Genomic DNA, 17059 nt, shown 5'->3' on the forward strand with positions numbered 1-17059 from the left:
AAAAGAAACAATCTGCACGCAGATATTTTGATTTTGGCAGTTTTTTTTCTCCCTTACCTTTCTTTAAAAGGGTTTTTTATTTTAACTATACTTATACAGTAGTTAGATTCTAACTTGTTAGCAATTTACGTCATCCGTTCATGCATGACTATAAGGAAGGGCCTTGAGATTGTCATGATTGCTAGTTTGTGGCTTGTGAACACTAAAGAGCCGCCGTCTCTTGTCTGATCTTCACCAGCGTACTACAGTTATTAAATATTGATTAGACCTCCGTTCCTTCGAAAACAAGTAAGATCTTCTTTACATGACCGGATTATTCCTTTGAAATTGCTGGAATCTAGTCTGTGATCAAAATAGACCTTCTATTTCTAATCCAATGTTTATTTGAATATACAACAGTCAGATATTGAATTTATCACGGTTCCTCTCGAAAACCAGCATGATCTCCCAATACAAGACTTGATTATAGCTTTAACATGACCACATAAGCCATGACAGAAGGGCATAGTCCCTGGTTTACCCGTTCTTGTTTTCGCAAATCCTGTAATATCATTCTTTTGCAAATATATTATGATTGTTTTGCGAACACATTATGTCTTGCTCTAAAATGAATGTTCAAATCGGAATACTTATATGAAATAAATAGATCTATATGTTTTCTCTGAAAATTAGCAATCCACCAGCAATATCGAAATCGCATTACGTTGTTTACATGTAATCTAGCAGGAAAATATCTAATTGCACCACACACAAACTTTTCACCACAATATATTCGTTTAAGCAGTGGTATCTAAAAATTCCATAGAAACTAAAAAGAATTGTTGTCGGCAAACAGTTACATTCATCTATTAATATATATATATATTAAGCTATCACTTTTAAAGCGTTGGCAAGATAATGGTAAAGAAATTAAAATGTATTATAAATATATATGAATCTATAGACGAAATTAAACATATTGATAATTAATGTTTTTGTTATTTTTACTATGTTTAAAATATAATATGGAAAAAGGACAATACTTATATACAACATATTTGTTTTACCTCGTTCAAAGCTGACCGGCTAATAAAGATAATTACATTTATATTTTTTCCAGATTATCATGGATTTACACGCTGAAGACAAGCCAAACACGTGTAAGGTCTGTGGGGCTAATTTCGCCCAGAAATCTCATTTAAAGCGTCACATTAAAATACATACAGGAGAGAAGCCGTACAAATGTGCGGAATGTGGTGCTGATTTTACAGATGGAAGTAATTTTAAAAGACACGCGAGAATACACAACGGAGAGAAGCCATATAAGTGTGACACGTGTGTTGCTGTTTTCTCTCGGAAGAGTGAGTTGAAGAAACATACACGAATACACACAGGAGAGAAACCATACAAGTGTGATATATGTGATGCTGCTTTCTCTCTGAAGCATCATTTACAAACACATATAAGAATACACTTGGGAGAAAAGCCATATGAATGTGGTATATGTGATGCTACTTTCGCTCGGAAAAGTTACTTTATGACACATAGAACAATTCACACAGGGGAGAAGCTATACAAGTGTGAGATATGTGATGCGGCTTTCTCTCTGAAACAATATTTGAAAACACATATAAGAAGACACACAGGAGAAAAGCGATATAAGTGTGGGATATGTGATATTGCTTTTTCTCAAAAACATTCTTTAAAGACACACAGAAGAATGCACACAGGAGAGCGTAGCTATCAAGTGTGAGAAATGTAAGATGCATTCTTTATGAAACAATATTTACAGACATATTTAAGAATACATAACATGAGAAAAAACATATGTGTGTGAAATCAGGTGCAGGTCTCACTCAGAAAAGTGGGGTACAAACATTGTAAGAATGCATACAGGACTGACTTATACAATTGTGGGATATGTAACTCTGCTTTCTCACAGAAAAGTGAGGTACAAACACTATTAGAATGCATACAGTAGATAACTATACAATTGTGGGATATGTAACTCTGCTTTTTCACAGAAAAGTGGGGTACAAACACTATTAGAATGCATACAGTAGATAACTATACAATTGTGGGATATGTAACTCTGCTTTCTCTCAGAAAAGTGGGGTACAAACACTATTAGAATGCATACAGTAGATAACTATACAATTGTGTGATATGTGACTCTGCTTTCTCACAGAAAAGTGAGGTACAAACACAATTAGAATGCATACAGTAGATAACTATATAACTGTGGGATATGTAACTCTGCTTTCTCACAGAAAAGTGAGGTACAAACACTATTAGAATGCATACAGTAGATAACTATACAATTGTGTGATATGTAACTCTGCTTTCTCCCAGAAAAGTGGGGTACAAACACTATTAGAATGCATACAGTAGATAACTATACAATTGTGGGATATGTAACTCTGCTTTCTCCCAGAAAAGTGGGGTACAATCACTATTAGAATGCATACAGTAGATGACTATATAATTGTGTGATATGTGATGCTGCTTTCTGGCTTACTATTGGGTTAAAGAAACATATAAGCATACACACAGGAGAGAAGTTATACATGTGTTAGGTTTGTTTTGCTTTTTTCTTAATTCAGGGCTCTCAAATAATTCACCTAAGAAAACACACAGAAATATTGCCATGTTTCTCTGTCTTAGAAAAAATGCTTACAGAATCATATGAAAAGCTAAACATATATGTCTGACTAGTGGTGAAGCACATCCTTAAAAATATATATACGGTCTTATATATAAATAGCGGATAAAACCTTAGAATGAGACATAGGAAGACTTGCAATTAGATATTTACATGAGAGAGTACATTATTAGCCATGTAGCCATTAGCTATTAGCCATAGAGAAATGGCTAAATGTATAGACGTTGCTATAATAATCATCCCCTATATACTCTCTACTTGCGTAAATAATTATCTGCTCATAAATGAAAATGCTTTTCAACGGCGACATTTCTAGTAAATAATTTTGTATATGTAATTTGTGTTAGATTTGTTCACAATTACTAATTTTACATGTGTTTTCCCTACCTACTAAATAAAACATTCATACACTTAAGATTTGTTTTTGTTTTTTGTGTATTTTGTCCAACTGTTTCGATTTACCACCAAGCTGTTTAGATGATAATGATACAACTCATAATTATATAGTTAATTTCACAGGGCAATTAATTAAACAACTTGAGAAAAGATAATACTTTTTATGTTGTGGCATTTAACAGCTTGCAGGAAGTTTGCCGCGTGTCATGGTCATACGTTCACACCTTATTCAATCAATTACGCAAGTTACCCTGTTTTAATAATACTTAGTCATCGTGTTAACTTGTTAATCCAAACCAAGCAATTATCTGATATTAGTTATTTAAATTTTCCCTTTCAAGTATGCTGGAGATGAAAATTTTAGAAATTCATTAAAAGTACAAAGAGGACCGATGGATACAATTTACTATATAAGTATTTTGTAGTAGCACACTTGCATCATACGACGTTGTTGTTACCATATGCCACAAAGATAGAGAATCGATTAAGTGTTTTTCATCATCTTATAAAGTGACATTAACATAACTGTCTATACAATTCACATGTATTAAAAACATATCTGAACATACGTTTGCAACTGCTGTGTGTTGTGTAAATTTTGTATAACGGATTATCAGTGCTCTGTGTGTTCTGAAACCAGTGAGGACATTCTGTGAGGTAAGATCGCCTACTGTTTGGTAAACAAACATTACGTAGTATATATTTAATTAATTGGCAGGTGTTTAAGATTAAAATAAATAATGTTTAGTATGGGAACTATTATTTAAGCGGTTCAATATTATATAAGTTATAAAGCGAAAAGTATATTTTGGGAAGTCAAGAATAGTATTTATATAGATAGGAACAATTATATTATCGTGTGTCTATTTACATTGCAATACTTTCAAGGCCTGGCTGAGTAACCATACGGGCAATCACAATTTTAAGATTAAGATATTAAACGACTTATGTGCAATAAAATGATACAAATACTTTCAAAACTAAACGAGCTGGTTACATTTATAATACATTTTGATATCTTATGTGAATGTGCTGTCACCATAGTTAACTTTGAACTTGATATATTGGAACTGTTATTATATTTAATGTTTGTGTTTTTTTTTCTTGACATATTTTAGACATGTGTATATTACTATCATATAATATATCAGGCTATATTTATACATATATATTTATAAATGTTATTTTGAATTGAATGAATATTATGTTCTCGTCTGACACTACTTAATTATTTACTTGAATGGTAACGAAGAAACGCGGCCGGTATGTGAACTTCTTGTGTGGAGGCGTCTTGTCGAAGGGGGGTGGGGGCTTGCACAAAGTTTTTTTTACGTTAATCTGATAGGGAAATGCCAGCAAATTTCATAAACACAACTGTACTGATGGCATGTCGAATATTCTCTTTTTTACAATTCTTGGGTAAAGTCTCAAATAGTTTTATTGGTAATTTGGCGTTGTTTTGTTTAGCAATAAAACAAAGCATATGAAATATATCCCAAGGAAGACGGAGACGAAATTGTAGACACTATGTTATAGGAAACAAAAAAATGATAACTGATAATGCTTATTGAAACATTGATAAAAGGGGTGGTAAACAATTTGTTAAGTGATCCACTTTAAAGATGCACAGTAACTACCAAATAAGATTTAACACATTTAATAATATTTCAACAAAAATGAATAAATATCGAAAACAATGGTTTTATGAAGGATACCGAGTTTAATTTGAAAGCAGTAAGCATAAAGCAAGTAGTTGCTACTTTATGAGACTATAGCAGATCACAGCCAATCTTTTCGCATTCACCAATCAATTCATTTTTTTTTTGCGCTTTTCTGTTATTGAATGCACGGATACAATCATGTTATCAGTAATAAATATTTCCATGAATGCATTACTAAGTAAGTAGTTGAAGTTTTATCAGTCAAAATGGATGTTTGTTTTACATGTGTATGTATTTAATTTTTAATAAGAGTGTCACTTTATGTAATAAAATTCTTAAAAAACAATCGTCACATTCTTGCAAATTTGATTTCAGTTAATCAAGATAAGTTTCTGTTCTTAAGAAAAGCTTGAACAATCTTCATCGAAATACTTTAACCTATTGTTTATTTGATTGGATATGGTGATTTGATATGAAAACTTTCGACTACTTTCTGTTTCTGTAGTTTTTCATATACAATTTGTACACGAATTAATGTTGAATTGTTCTCAATGCATTCAAGAAATTATATTTATAACTATTTCTCAAAAGCAAATGATTTTGAAATTATGATACTAAACAAGAGTACCTTTCTGTCAGGGTTCTTCAGCAACTCTTTCGTTTTCTTTCGTTTTGTTCAACGATAAGTCTAGTACTGTACCTTTTTGTAACATGCCGACATTTCCGGTAATCAGAAGGTTAAACGTCGACGTGTAGGGTTCGGGTATAAATAATGTCCAGGTGGATTAAGGATTAAGTGAATATAACACCAAATACAAGTTCCTTTCATCACATTTGTATTCCATGATACTGGTATAACAATCACAACCGTGTCGTTCTATAATATAACTGAACATACTGAAAATAGACAATGGAATAACAATTAATACATAGTTATAATTATACATTGCATGTTTATACTTTTACTATTAAACATGTTACTTCATTATAATCTTGTACACAAATAATAATCCTGTACACAAATAATACTGTTAATAAGTTGTAATACGTCTAGTGGCCGTAACAAGGTATAATGCTAAAATAGTATGATATGACCTAACATAAACACAATGAAAACTTACAGGTATGGGGAACCAAATGTCCTATAAATATCTCGAAACGTCTCCTATCTCACCCCATAACCGTGTTGTCAGTGTACTGTTAATCTGTAAATCAACATATTATAAACATGTGCAAAATGTGCAACAAAGACAAGAAAGAGACATCACTGCTATCTTGAACTAGTATTTCACAAGAACCACGAAAATACATGAATTGCTCCGAAAATACAAACAAAGCATCCAATACAACTCATTGCACCAAATGCAGAATTAAACAATGAAGGGCCAATACATACCAAATATCTTAATGCTATTTAAAACTCCTAACTTTAAAAAGTACAATACAAGATGTCTCCCAAAAGTAATGTTTAAAGTGAGAACAGCTCACGAAAATCTCCGTGCGTGAAAACGCTAATTTCACAACATAATATTCTATCAAGGAAATAGTAAAAACGGCAAATTAGCACCGGGTTACACACACCCCTGCTTTGAGAAAAATGACGTCCCGTCATTTACCTGTACTGATTTACTATACTACACACTACTCAATATCACCAAACTCAACTTAATTATAACATACTCTACAGAATAGCCTGTATTATACTATATACCTTGGTTAATCACCATACCGCAGACTACCTCCTTATACTATGTAATAATTATGCACTTTTCCAAATAAATCCAGCAAATTCAGACAAATACAAATCAGTTATAAATGTCCTTAAACAAAAAATCATGTTCATACCTTTTCTCCCCCGTTAAACAAAATAAGCGTCCACGCTTTAGTTAGAATCAATATCAATTATCTTTCAAGTCTCATTAGCAAGTAAATATCAACATGACAATTCAAATGATAAAAAATAAGTTTTTAAAAAAAATCAGTCATATTACTTTTTTAAAAACAGAGTCAACTAGTTTCTGTGCAATCATTGCATCAATATTTTTCAGTATCCCTGAGTTTACTAGTTCTTTCAAGGCCTGAATTCTAGAATCGGTCGGGCGTGTCACCAAAGAATGCATATGGAAGTCTTCCTATCTGGAAGGTGGTTTCCTCTATCTAGAAGATCTTCTTAATTCTGTGTTCTGTGCATCCTCTTCATTCTGTTTCCTCTGCAAAGACGTTTCTCTGCTTGCACCGCTTCTTCTTCTACTAAGACTTCTAGAATCTCTGGCCCTTGATCTACTCTTAGATCTATTAGCTTCCTCAGCTTCTCTTTCACGTCTTCTGGCTCTTGATCTACTTCTTGATCGGTCTTGTCTTGTGTAAATTCCGTTGTTTTCACTATATGTTATCTGAACTTCTTCCTGGTCTGGTTCTGTACGTGTACAATAATCACCGGGTTCTTCTGTTCTTCTCTTTTCAAAAGTTTCATCTCTTTCTACTATAATTCCTGGTTCTTTTACCACTGTCAAATCACTTCTGTTTCCACTTCCACTCAAGTTATCTTCGCGTATCACTTTACGCACTGCGTCTTCTGGAGACTCAGTTTCGTTAACCGCAGGCCTGATATCTGGTCTCTGTTCTTCTATACCGTTATCTGCCTTTACTACTTCATCTTCTACAACTATATCAGTGTTAACACCTTCTTTCCTCGCAAGCTGACGGGCGTCCACATCTCTATATGTAGGAGGTACATAATAGAAGCTTACTTCTTCATCAGAATCTGACTCTTCTTCTGTGACGTCACCTGTTTTCTTCTTCTCTTCAACATCTGGGTTCACTAGTTTTCTTTTCTCTACATCTTCTGCCTGCACACCACCATCATTCAACGTTGATGTATCTCCAGGCTCCTCTGTTGCAAGGTCTATATCTTCATCATCCTCATAATCTATGAGAACAAGATGGTTCCTATGCAACGTCTTCTCCCTCTCGGTCTTCTCGCTCTTATCTTGAACACAGGAATGTCTTCTCTTGGTTGGTCAATAACATCGTATATTTCTTCTTCAAAATTGTCCTGTATCTTATGCTTTCCAACATGTGCTAAGATCTTGACTATGACTCTGTCTCCAACCTTGATCTTCACAGCCTTTGCTATTCTATCATAGTTCTTCTTCTGCTTGTCCTTAGCCTTATCTGTGTGCTTCTTCACAATATCACTCGTTTTCTTCATTCTTTCCCTCATATCTTCGAGAAAGTCTCTGGTAGATGGGGCCTTTGCTCTATTGTCTCTTTCAATATCGAACGCTGCATCTATCGATAGCTTTGGCTTTCTCCCGAACATCAGTTCAAAGGGGGACACTTTGGTGGTCTCGTGTGGAGTGCAGTTATATGCATACACTAATGGTGCAACATACTTCTTCCAATCGCCCTTCTGTGTCGGTTCCAGCGTCCCAAGCATGCCAAGCAACGTCCTATTCATGCGTTCTGTAATCCCGTTCCCCATCGGGTGGTAAGGCGTTGTTCTCGATTTCTTAATATTAGTTAACTTGCAAAGCTCCTGAATGATTTCTCACTCGAAATTTGGTCCTTGGTCTGAATGTAATATGGTAAGTATTCCGTAATGAAGTAAAACATTGTTGTAAAGAGCTTCAGCTGTTGTCTTTGCGGTCTGATTTTTTGTGGGGATGGCTTGAGCAAATTTCGTATAATGGTCTGTAATGACAAGGATGTTGGCTATGCCACCTTTTGAAGGTTCCAGTGTCAAGAAGTCCATGCAGACCATCTCTAGCGGGTAGGTTGTGGTAATGTTAACTAGCGGTGCTCGCGTGTTCATTGGAGACTTCCGCCGAAGGCATCGATCGCACCTGCTTACCCACTTGTCAACATCATTAGTCATGTTTGGCCAGTAGTACCGTTCCTTCAGAAGTGAGAGTGTTCTTTCCCGTCCGGGATGTCCAACATCGTTGTCCTCTTAATACTTCCCTTCTGTATACTTCTGGTAATACCAGCTGCTCTTTGATGTTACCTTCTTCATATATTTGCTTGTATAAAACTCCTCGTTTCATTTTTAGATTCTTGAAGTGTCTTTTCATAATGGAGTCTTCTTTGCTGTTGGTAAATCTAAGTTCTGGTCAATCACTGCTATTCGCCACCTTTCTATCATTCTATCTTCCCTCTGTTTCCACCTAACTTCTCTAAATTCTTTTTGCGCCATCGTCTGTCCCGGGATCTCTGTTGCATCGATAATGTTTATGCTGTATACAGGTAAAGTTTCATAGTATGGTAGTTGTATCACTCCACAGATGGCTTTCACTGTCTTTTCTTCTATCTGTATTTCTTTACCATGTGCGATATCTTCTTCTCTATGCGGGTACCTGCTCATCCCATCTGCATCTGCGTTCTTCAGTCCTGCACGGTAAGTAATTTTAAAATCGTATTGGGCAAGTGCTGATGCCCACCGCTGTCCTGTCGCATCCAGTTTCGCCGAGGTAAGTATGTAGGTAAGCGGGTTGTTATCTGTAAGAACTTTAAAATGTTTCATTTTCAGATAGTCGGAAAACCTTTCGGTAATTGCCCACGTCAGTGCTAAGTATTCTAGTTTGTGGGCAGGATAGTTTTTCTCAGACTTAGTGAGTGATCGGCTGGCGTATGCTATCACTTTCTTGTTGTTGTCCTGGTCTTGGTATAAAAATCCTTGAAAAGACGCATCCGTGTGTAACTCAAACGGTAACGTGAAATCAGGGTAGGCGAGTATGGGAGGATTTGTAAGTATTTCCTTCATTTGTTTAAATGTATCCTGTTCGATTTGGGTCCACTGCCACTCCTTGGTCGGACCGGTTGTTTAATTGGCGGTAGTCACCACACATCCTTAACTTTCCGTTCTTCTTTCGTACGAGTACTACGTTTGATGACCATGGTGATCTGGATTTCTTTATAATTCCGGCTGCTAACAGTTGTTCAAGGTGTTGACGTACTTCTGATATCATATTAGGTGGGATTCTTCTATGTCGTTGTTTGAAAGGAGTCTGTAATTCTGGGAGGAGGTCTATTCTGTGTTTAATGAGATCACATTTACCTATGTCAGTATCGCTAGTAGAAAAAATGTCTCTATGTCGCTCAAGTAATTATAAAATCCGCTTCTTCTGTTCCTCTGTTAAGTTCTTGTCTTCATCTATATGTACCTCCTTGAGAACATCCTTCTTTGTTTCTTCTTCAATTGAGGTTAGGACTTCATCGTCGATTACAACTGGTTGTAGTTCACATATAATCGCTCTAGGTGGAATCGTCACTGTCGTTGTCGTTACATTCGAGAGGTTTACTGTAATAGGGGTCTTGTCCTTGTACTTGTGTTGTATCACTGCTGGTGTTACATCAATGAAGTCAGGTAAGTATGCTTCAGTTGATTCATGTATCAGAGCTGCTGTGGTCCCATATTCAATTTCCCTATCTGTATAACCCTTGATGTCTATACTCTCATTGGGGCGTAGAGTTACTTTCTCTGACATGGCGCTTCTTATAACAGCAATGCGGTTCTTGTTTTTCTTGAGCTCACGTTCTTTTAAGGCAATGCAGCGGAAAGATAAATACCAAGGTGAGTATAGGTTTGCACTTTGAAGGTACTGCTCACCGAAGTTGTTCTCACACTTTAATAAAAGTTCATTCAATATGTTAGTTCCAAGAAGGACAGGTGTCTTGTCTGAAAATGAAGTGCCTTTGGTGATAAGAAATAGACATGAGTGAGTTCCTGATTTCTGTAATCCATTTTCAACTTCAAGTTCTGCTTCAATATAACCAAGGTAAGGTGAGCTGCTTCCATCCGCACACTCTATCTTCAAAATATTCTGGACAGGAAGTAGTTCAAGGTTGCTTAGGTAAGTATCATAGTAGGCTTTTGAAATTGCACTAACGCAGCTCCCAGTATCAATTAGAGCTCTCGCTGTGATACCATTTATCTGAACATCAGCCTCGTTTGTATCACCAACCAGCTTCACTTCTTTATTGGGCCTGGTAGTGGTCGTCATTGACTATATAATTGCATTCGGACAATTCCTGGCAATATGACCCTTCCTATTGCATTGATAGCATGTTGGCTGGAATGATGTAGGTCGATGAGGTATATATCGCTCTCGTTGTCGGAAGTTCTTCCATGGCTTGAACCTCTTATATTGTTGCCCGATTCTGTATACGTCTCTATGTTCATAACCTTCAGTTTCTCTTTCAAGTATTTCAATCCTATGATACAACTTCTTTATAATTTCACTCATATTTTCAACCTCTTCATTTCTTTCTTCAGTTGTTCTGTCCTGTGCTACATTGCATCTATATGCTTATTTAATTCCTCTTCTTCTTTCATGTCTGCCTCTAATTTACGTACTCCAATCTAAACTTCCCATAATCTTCCTCTGTGTCCAGCTTGTAGTATGATCTTAATTTCAATGTTTGTCTTAGCCCCTTATGTATAACTTGTCTTAAAACCTCTTCGTCTGTTCTTCTAAGTCCACCTAATCTCACAGCTTTATCAAATAAAATTTCTGCTCTAGTGCAATAACTATTAATGTTCTCTCCATCTTCTTGAGATATTGAATATAATTGTCCAAGTATTTCTTCTTTAGTGTCTAAACTTCCATAATAACAATCTAGTTTTTCTATTATCTCCTATTCCTGCTCTTCTAATATCATGTAATGCTCTGCCCTTTAGCGACCTTCTAATCCCATGAAGTATCTCCTGTTCTCCAAACATTTCTCCTTCCATGAGCATCTCCAGCTCAAACTTGTAGCTATCCCAGCATACTTCATTTTCTTCATCAACACCACAAAACATGGGTAACCTTGGATGGATGAATGTCTCATGTTCCCATTCATAATCACTGTCACTTTCATCAAATTCAACTTCAGCCATTGTCAATCAATGTTTACTAAATAATGTTCTACACAAAATGTAGTCTAACGATCAATGTTCAATTTCAATAAAATCACTGATTGTTCATCACCATGTCACTATCACATGTCACATTACTTAAGTCCATCAAATGTCACTATATACTATCACATAAGTGTTCACAGTATCACTTTTTACAATAATCCACTGTAAATCATCACACAATTATTCGAGCCTCAACAATTCACACTATTCACTTTCACTTGTAAATTTATGGCAAAAATATTCCACCATATTTCATGTTACTATAAGTTCTAATTCATCTCAATGCAATGCACTATTTGTTTGTAGCATGGCTTCACAACACTCAAATGTCACATGCTTCCATTTTCACTAATGTCCCAATTCACATATAAAATGTTTAAATGTCTCAACTGTATCACCATACAAAGTGTCAATTAACTTTCACTAAACTCCATATTAGCGTTAAATTCTATTTCCACATAATAATCCATTCAACACTGATATTCCTCAAATAGAATTCACATCACTTCACTTTATGACACAATAATGCACCATAATCTTAAATATCTATCATCACATCTCAATTCATCCTTTTGCTCGTTAGCGTTACGTATCACTTTTGCTAATCTAATTTCAATCAACTTCAAAACTTTCAAACACTGTCAATCAATTCACAAATCAATCAAAAATCAAAGTCACTGAACCTTGAAACAATCACAATAGCATAGCTTTATATTTTCACATCACACACAGAGTGTACATAAGGCAAAATATTAAGTATAATTGATCATCAAAATGAAATTCAGAAATAAAGAACAGATTCACAATTTTACATCAAAACCTATCAAGACTGCAAGTCTTAATAGAAAATCAAACTATAAAATTTAAATCTTATAAAAATAAAAATAAAATTTTTAATCAATGTTTTTAATTAAGTGGACTAATTAAAATTTAATAATTAAATTATCTAATCCCAGAAGTACTGAGACCATTTAATTCCTTACGATATCAAAGTAATAAACAAAGAACTGCCTTTTAATTCTCAATTAATTAAATTGAAAAATTTAAATGAATTAAAGTGTGAAAAAAAACAATACGCAGCACACTCAATTCTACAAATCTAAGTATTGATAAATGTCAACACAAATTAAATCAACTGTTCAACAAATGTTTTAAGTATATATATGTTTTCTGGTATGTTGTTCGACAAGAAATACAGAAGAAAATCAATGCTTTATTATTCCAATATCATTCACAAAGAATACAGAATAATGTCAAATTTTCATTATTCTCTGCAACTGTCAATTTTGTTCAAATTCCAAGAACTTCAAAGTAGTCGGATTACTAAATAACTACAATAAATGTTTCAAATACAACTAAATAATACTACTTCTAATTAAATTATATTTGACTAGTGAATCTACCTTGTAATATTCAAACACTAAGTTATCTCACACTCTAAAGTATCATAAACTTCACTAAATTGTGTGCACTACACTGTGTTTGTAATATTCATAACATTCCTATCTAACAGAGTTCCGTCACTGTGTTTGACCTACTTCCAAATATGGTACTACTACTACTATACTGAGCAAGTTGTAACCAGGGGTGTGTATCCGATAGCCAATGAAATTTTACAACTGCGTATGACATCACGGGACTTTCCCGATTAAGAACCAATGAAAATTGGTGCTACCATCAATGGCGGACAAATTTATGCAAAAACAGCCCGTTTCGAAAAAAGTAGTCCTGTCAGCATAAAAACTAACTTTTTAGCAAAATGAAATGAGGTATGCAGTTAAATATGACTCGGACAACGAAAGGTCAATGAATATTATTGAATGCAATTCAAATTTGCCAAAGAAAACCCGCTATTAAACAGAACTTCAAGTGAACAAAAAATATGGGTCAATGAGCCGATTGAAAACCGGTGTCAACATAAAAATCACCCTCAAACAAACAAGCAGAATACTTGTCCAAATAGCAGCATGTATCAGAAGTGATAAATGTTAGAACTGGTTAATTGAAGAGAAAGGGAATAGATATAATTAAATACCTTCACCTGTCTTTTATGTCATGCAGTGATAAAATGCTCTCAGACTCAATTACAAATGCACACTTGTCAAAAATTAATAGGAAATGTCCATATTATATTAAAATAATGATTAAAGATGAACTTTGCACAAATAAACAAAATCCTTATAGTCACAAATTATTATTTTGTACTCACAAATCTGATGTACCTCTGAATACTGGATCTTGGCCACTAAACACTAGTTATAAAGTCCTAATTATCACAAATATAAATATCACTGAGTGTAAGTCCTTATCTTCACAATTGATATGATAAACAGTCCTAATCTTCACTGATGATCTCAATAATGTTCGGCATCACGAGGTCCTCCTTCCTAAACGTTGCAGACCGCCTTGGCTCCTCTGGTCCTGGAACGATGTCCGCGGCGTTCCACTGGTAAACGTAACGACTATAACGCGTTTCCCTTCATCCAAATTCCAACGTATATTGCAGAACACATATGCTTTCATGGTTATATGGAATTCCAGTTCATTGTTACTGCAAAAAGTTCCACAATAAGCTGCTCCACAATGATAGAATATTCCAAAATGTTAACTAAATCCAGTAAATATGACTGTTCACTATGGTATATGATAATATCCACTAAAATTCAAAATAATCCACACACTCGGTTGGGCGCCATTTGTAACATGCCGACATTTCCGGTAATCAGAAAGTTAAACGTCGACGTGTAGGGTTCGGGTATAAATAATATCCAGGTGGATTAAGGATTAAGTGAATATAACACCAAATACAAGTTCCTTTCATCACATTTGTATTCCATGATACTGGTATAACAATCACAACCGTGTCGTTCTATAATATAACTGAACATACTGAAAATAGACAATGGAATAACAATTAATACATAGTTATAATTATACATTGCATGTTTATACTTTTACTATTAAACATGTTACTTCATTATAATCTTGTACACAAATAATCTTGTACACAAATAATACTGAAGTTGTAATACGTCTAGTGGCCGTAACAAGGTATAATGCTAAAATAGTATGATATGACCTAACATAAACACAATGAAAACTTACAAGTATGTGGAACCAAATGTCCTATAAATATCTCGAAACGTCTCCTATCTCACCCCATAACCGTGTTGTCAGTGTACTGTTAATCTGTAAATCAACATATTATAAACATATGCAAAATGTGCAATAAAGACAAGAAAGAGACATCACTGCTATCTTGAACTAGTATTTCACAAGAACCACGAAAATACATGAATTGCTCCGAAAATACAAACAAAGCATCCAATACAACTCATTGCACCAAATGCAGAATTAAACAATGAAGGGCCAATACATACCAAATATCTTAATGCTATTTAAAACTCCTAACTTTAAAAAGTACAATACAAGATGTCTCCCAAAAGTAATGTTTAAGTGAGAACAGCTCACGAAAATCTCCGTGCGTGAAAACGCTAATTCACAACATAATATTCTATCAAGGAAATAGTAAAAACGGCAAATTAGCACCGGGTTAAACTTTTTCAAATGAAATGGATTTGGCCTATACACAAAACACAGTTGTGTGTCAAATTTCTTTAGTTGTGTAAAACAACCTATGACTGAGCGTGTTTTTAGGGATAAGGATGTAGTGACTGTCATTTTTGATAAAGTAAGATTTAGGTAAGATACTATGATTGCCCTATGTTCGGCATCCGGTGTCATCATTTGGAAATAACATAGTCTTGCCTATATGTGTGTGCATTACCAACAAAATATCAGACTGAAGTAACATTTTCAATCATAAATATAGATAATACATACTGAACCACACACTGGTACAACATAATTGCCTAAAATAGTAATAATGTGCCAGTAATTGTGAGATTAAATTTATTTCCTACCAAAAATGACACTTTGAACCATTTAGGTTAAACATATTTTTGATCGTATTTTCCTAAACATTTAAATGTAAACAGGAAATATTTTAGATTGCCATTTCTCGCGGTATATATTAAATTAAAGTCCAATGACAATTTATTTAAACAATTCAAAAAAGGATGTCACATTTCTAGAAAAAAATTATTTTACTATGCAGTTATGTTCTGTTATTTTTCACGGAATCCATGATGCCTTAGGTCGGTAGTCTATGTTCTATCCAGCAGAAAAAAAAACGATAAATCTCAAATTTCATGATTCACACACACACACACACACACACGCACACGCACCGCACACGCACACAACACACACACGAATTGCACCACACACAAAATTTTCACCCCAATACATGTATATTCGTTTAAGCAGGAATATCTATTAATTCCATAGAAACTAAAAAGAAGTAACTGTTACATTCATTTATTATATAAGAAAGCTATCACTTTTTAAGCGTTGGCAAGATATTGGTAAAGAAATTAAAATGTATTTTAAATTTGTATTTCTAAGACGGGAACTTACTAAGTGCGGGTAAAGTTAGGTTTGTATGCTTATATTTTTCGTTCAACGTTTAAAACACTGCTATTTCATAAATCTATAAACGAAATTAAGCATATTGAGAATTAATGGTTTTCTTTATTACATCTTTTCTTAAGCTACATTAAAAATATAATATGGAAATAGGTCAATACACACGTATATACAACATATTTGTTTTAATTCGTACAAAGCTGTCCGGCTAGTAAAGAGAATAACATTAATATTTTTTTCCAGATTATCATGGATTTACACGCTGAAGACAAGCCAAACACGTGTAAGGTCTGTGGAGCTTATTTCTCCCAGAAATCTCATTTAAAGCGTCACATGAAAATACATACAGGAGAGAAGCCGTACAAATGTGCGGAATGTGGTGCTGATATTTACAGATGGAAGTAATTTTAAAGACACAAAGACACGAGGACACACAAATGAGCGGAATGTAGGTGGCAGGATGGGAAGTGTGTAAAAACAAGTAGTAAGTACAAAAGGAGTTGGAACGGATATTGCGTGCTTCTCGAAAGAGTGATTTGAAGAACATACACGAATACACATAGGAGAGAAACCATACAAGTGTGATATATGATGCTGCTTTCTCTCTGAAGCATCATTTACAAACACATATAATACACACTTGGAGAAAAGCCATATGAATGTCGTATATGTGATGCTACTTTCGCTCAGAAAAGTTTTAAAGAGACATAGAACAATTCACACAGGGAGAAGCTATACAAGTGTGAGATATGTGATGCGGCTTTCTCTCTGAAAGAATATTTGAAAAACATATAAGAAGACACACAGGAGAAAAGCGATATAAGTGTGGATATGTGATATTGCTTTTTCTCAAAATTTCTTTAAAGACACACAGAAGAATACATACAGGAGATCGTAGCTATCAGTGTGAGAAATGTAAGATGCATTCTTTCTGAAACAATATTTACAGACATATTTAAGAATACATAA

The 17059-nt window shown here is 34.4% G+C and overlaps 1 protein-coding gene across 1 annotated transcript; it reads left to right on the plus strand.

Annotated features, from left to right (window-relative positions):
• The first annotated feature begins 1105 nt into the window (after positions 1–1105).
• LOC128221449 (zinc finger protein 45-like) lies at positions 1106–16495 on the plus strand. The gene is made up of 4 exons (XM_052930056.1): positions 1106–1383; positions 7586–7713; positions 8982–9094; positions 16334–16495. The coding sequence occupies exons 1-4, from the start codon at positions 1106–1108 to the stop codon at positions 16493–16495; spliced, it is 681 nt and encodes a 226-aa protein (XP_052786016.1).
• The last annotated feature ends 564 nt before the right edge of the window (positions 16496–17059 follow it).

Source organism: Mya arenaria, chromosome 16 (genome assembly GCF_026914265.1).
Source record: "Mya arenaria isolate MELC-2E11 chromosome 16, ASM2691426v1".
NCBI classification, from domain to species: domain Eukaryota; kingdom Metazoa; phylum Mollusca; class Bivalvia; order Myida; family Myidae; genus Mya; species Mya arenaria.

Excerpts from the sequence above, each read along its gene's own strand:
- LOC128221449 (XM_052930056.1), top strand. The coding sequence starts at position 1,106 with ATGGATTTACACGCTGAAGACAAGCCAAACACGTGTAAGGTCTGTGGG. Across the intron at positions 1,384-7,585 it reads ATACACACAGGAGAGAAACC|GCTCCTCTGTTGCAAGGTCT; the intron begins ATACAAGTGTGA and ends ATGTATCTCCAG. Across the intron at positions 7,714-8,981 it reads CACAGGAATGTCTTCTCTTG|ATGGCTTTCACTGTCTTTTC; the intron begins GTTGGTCAATAA and ends ATCACTCCACAG.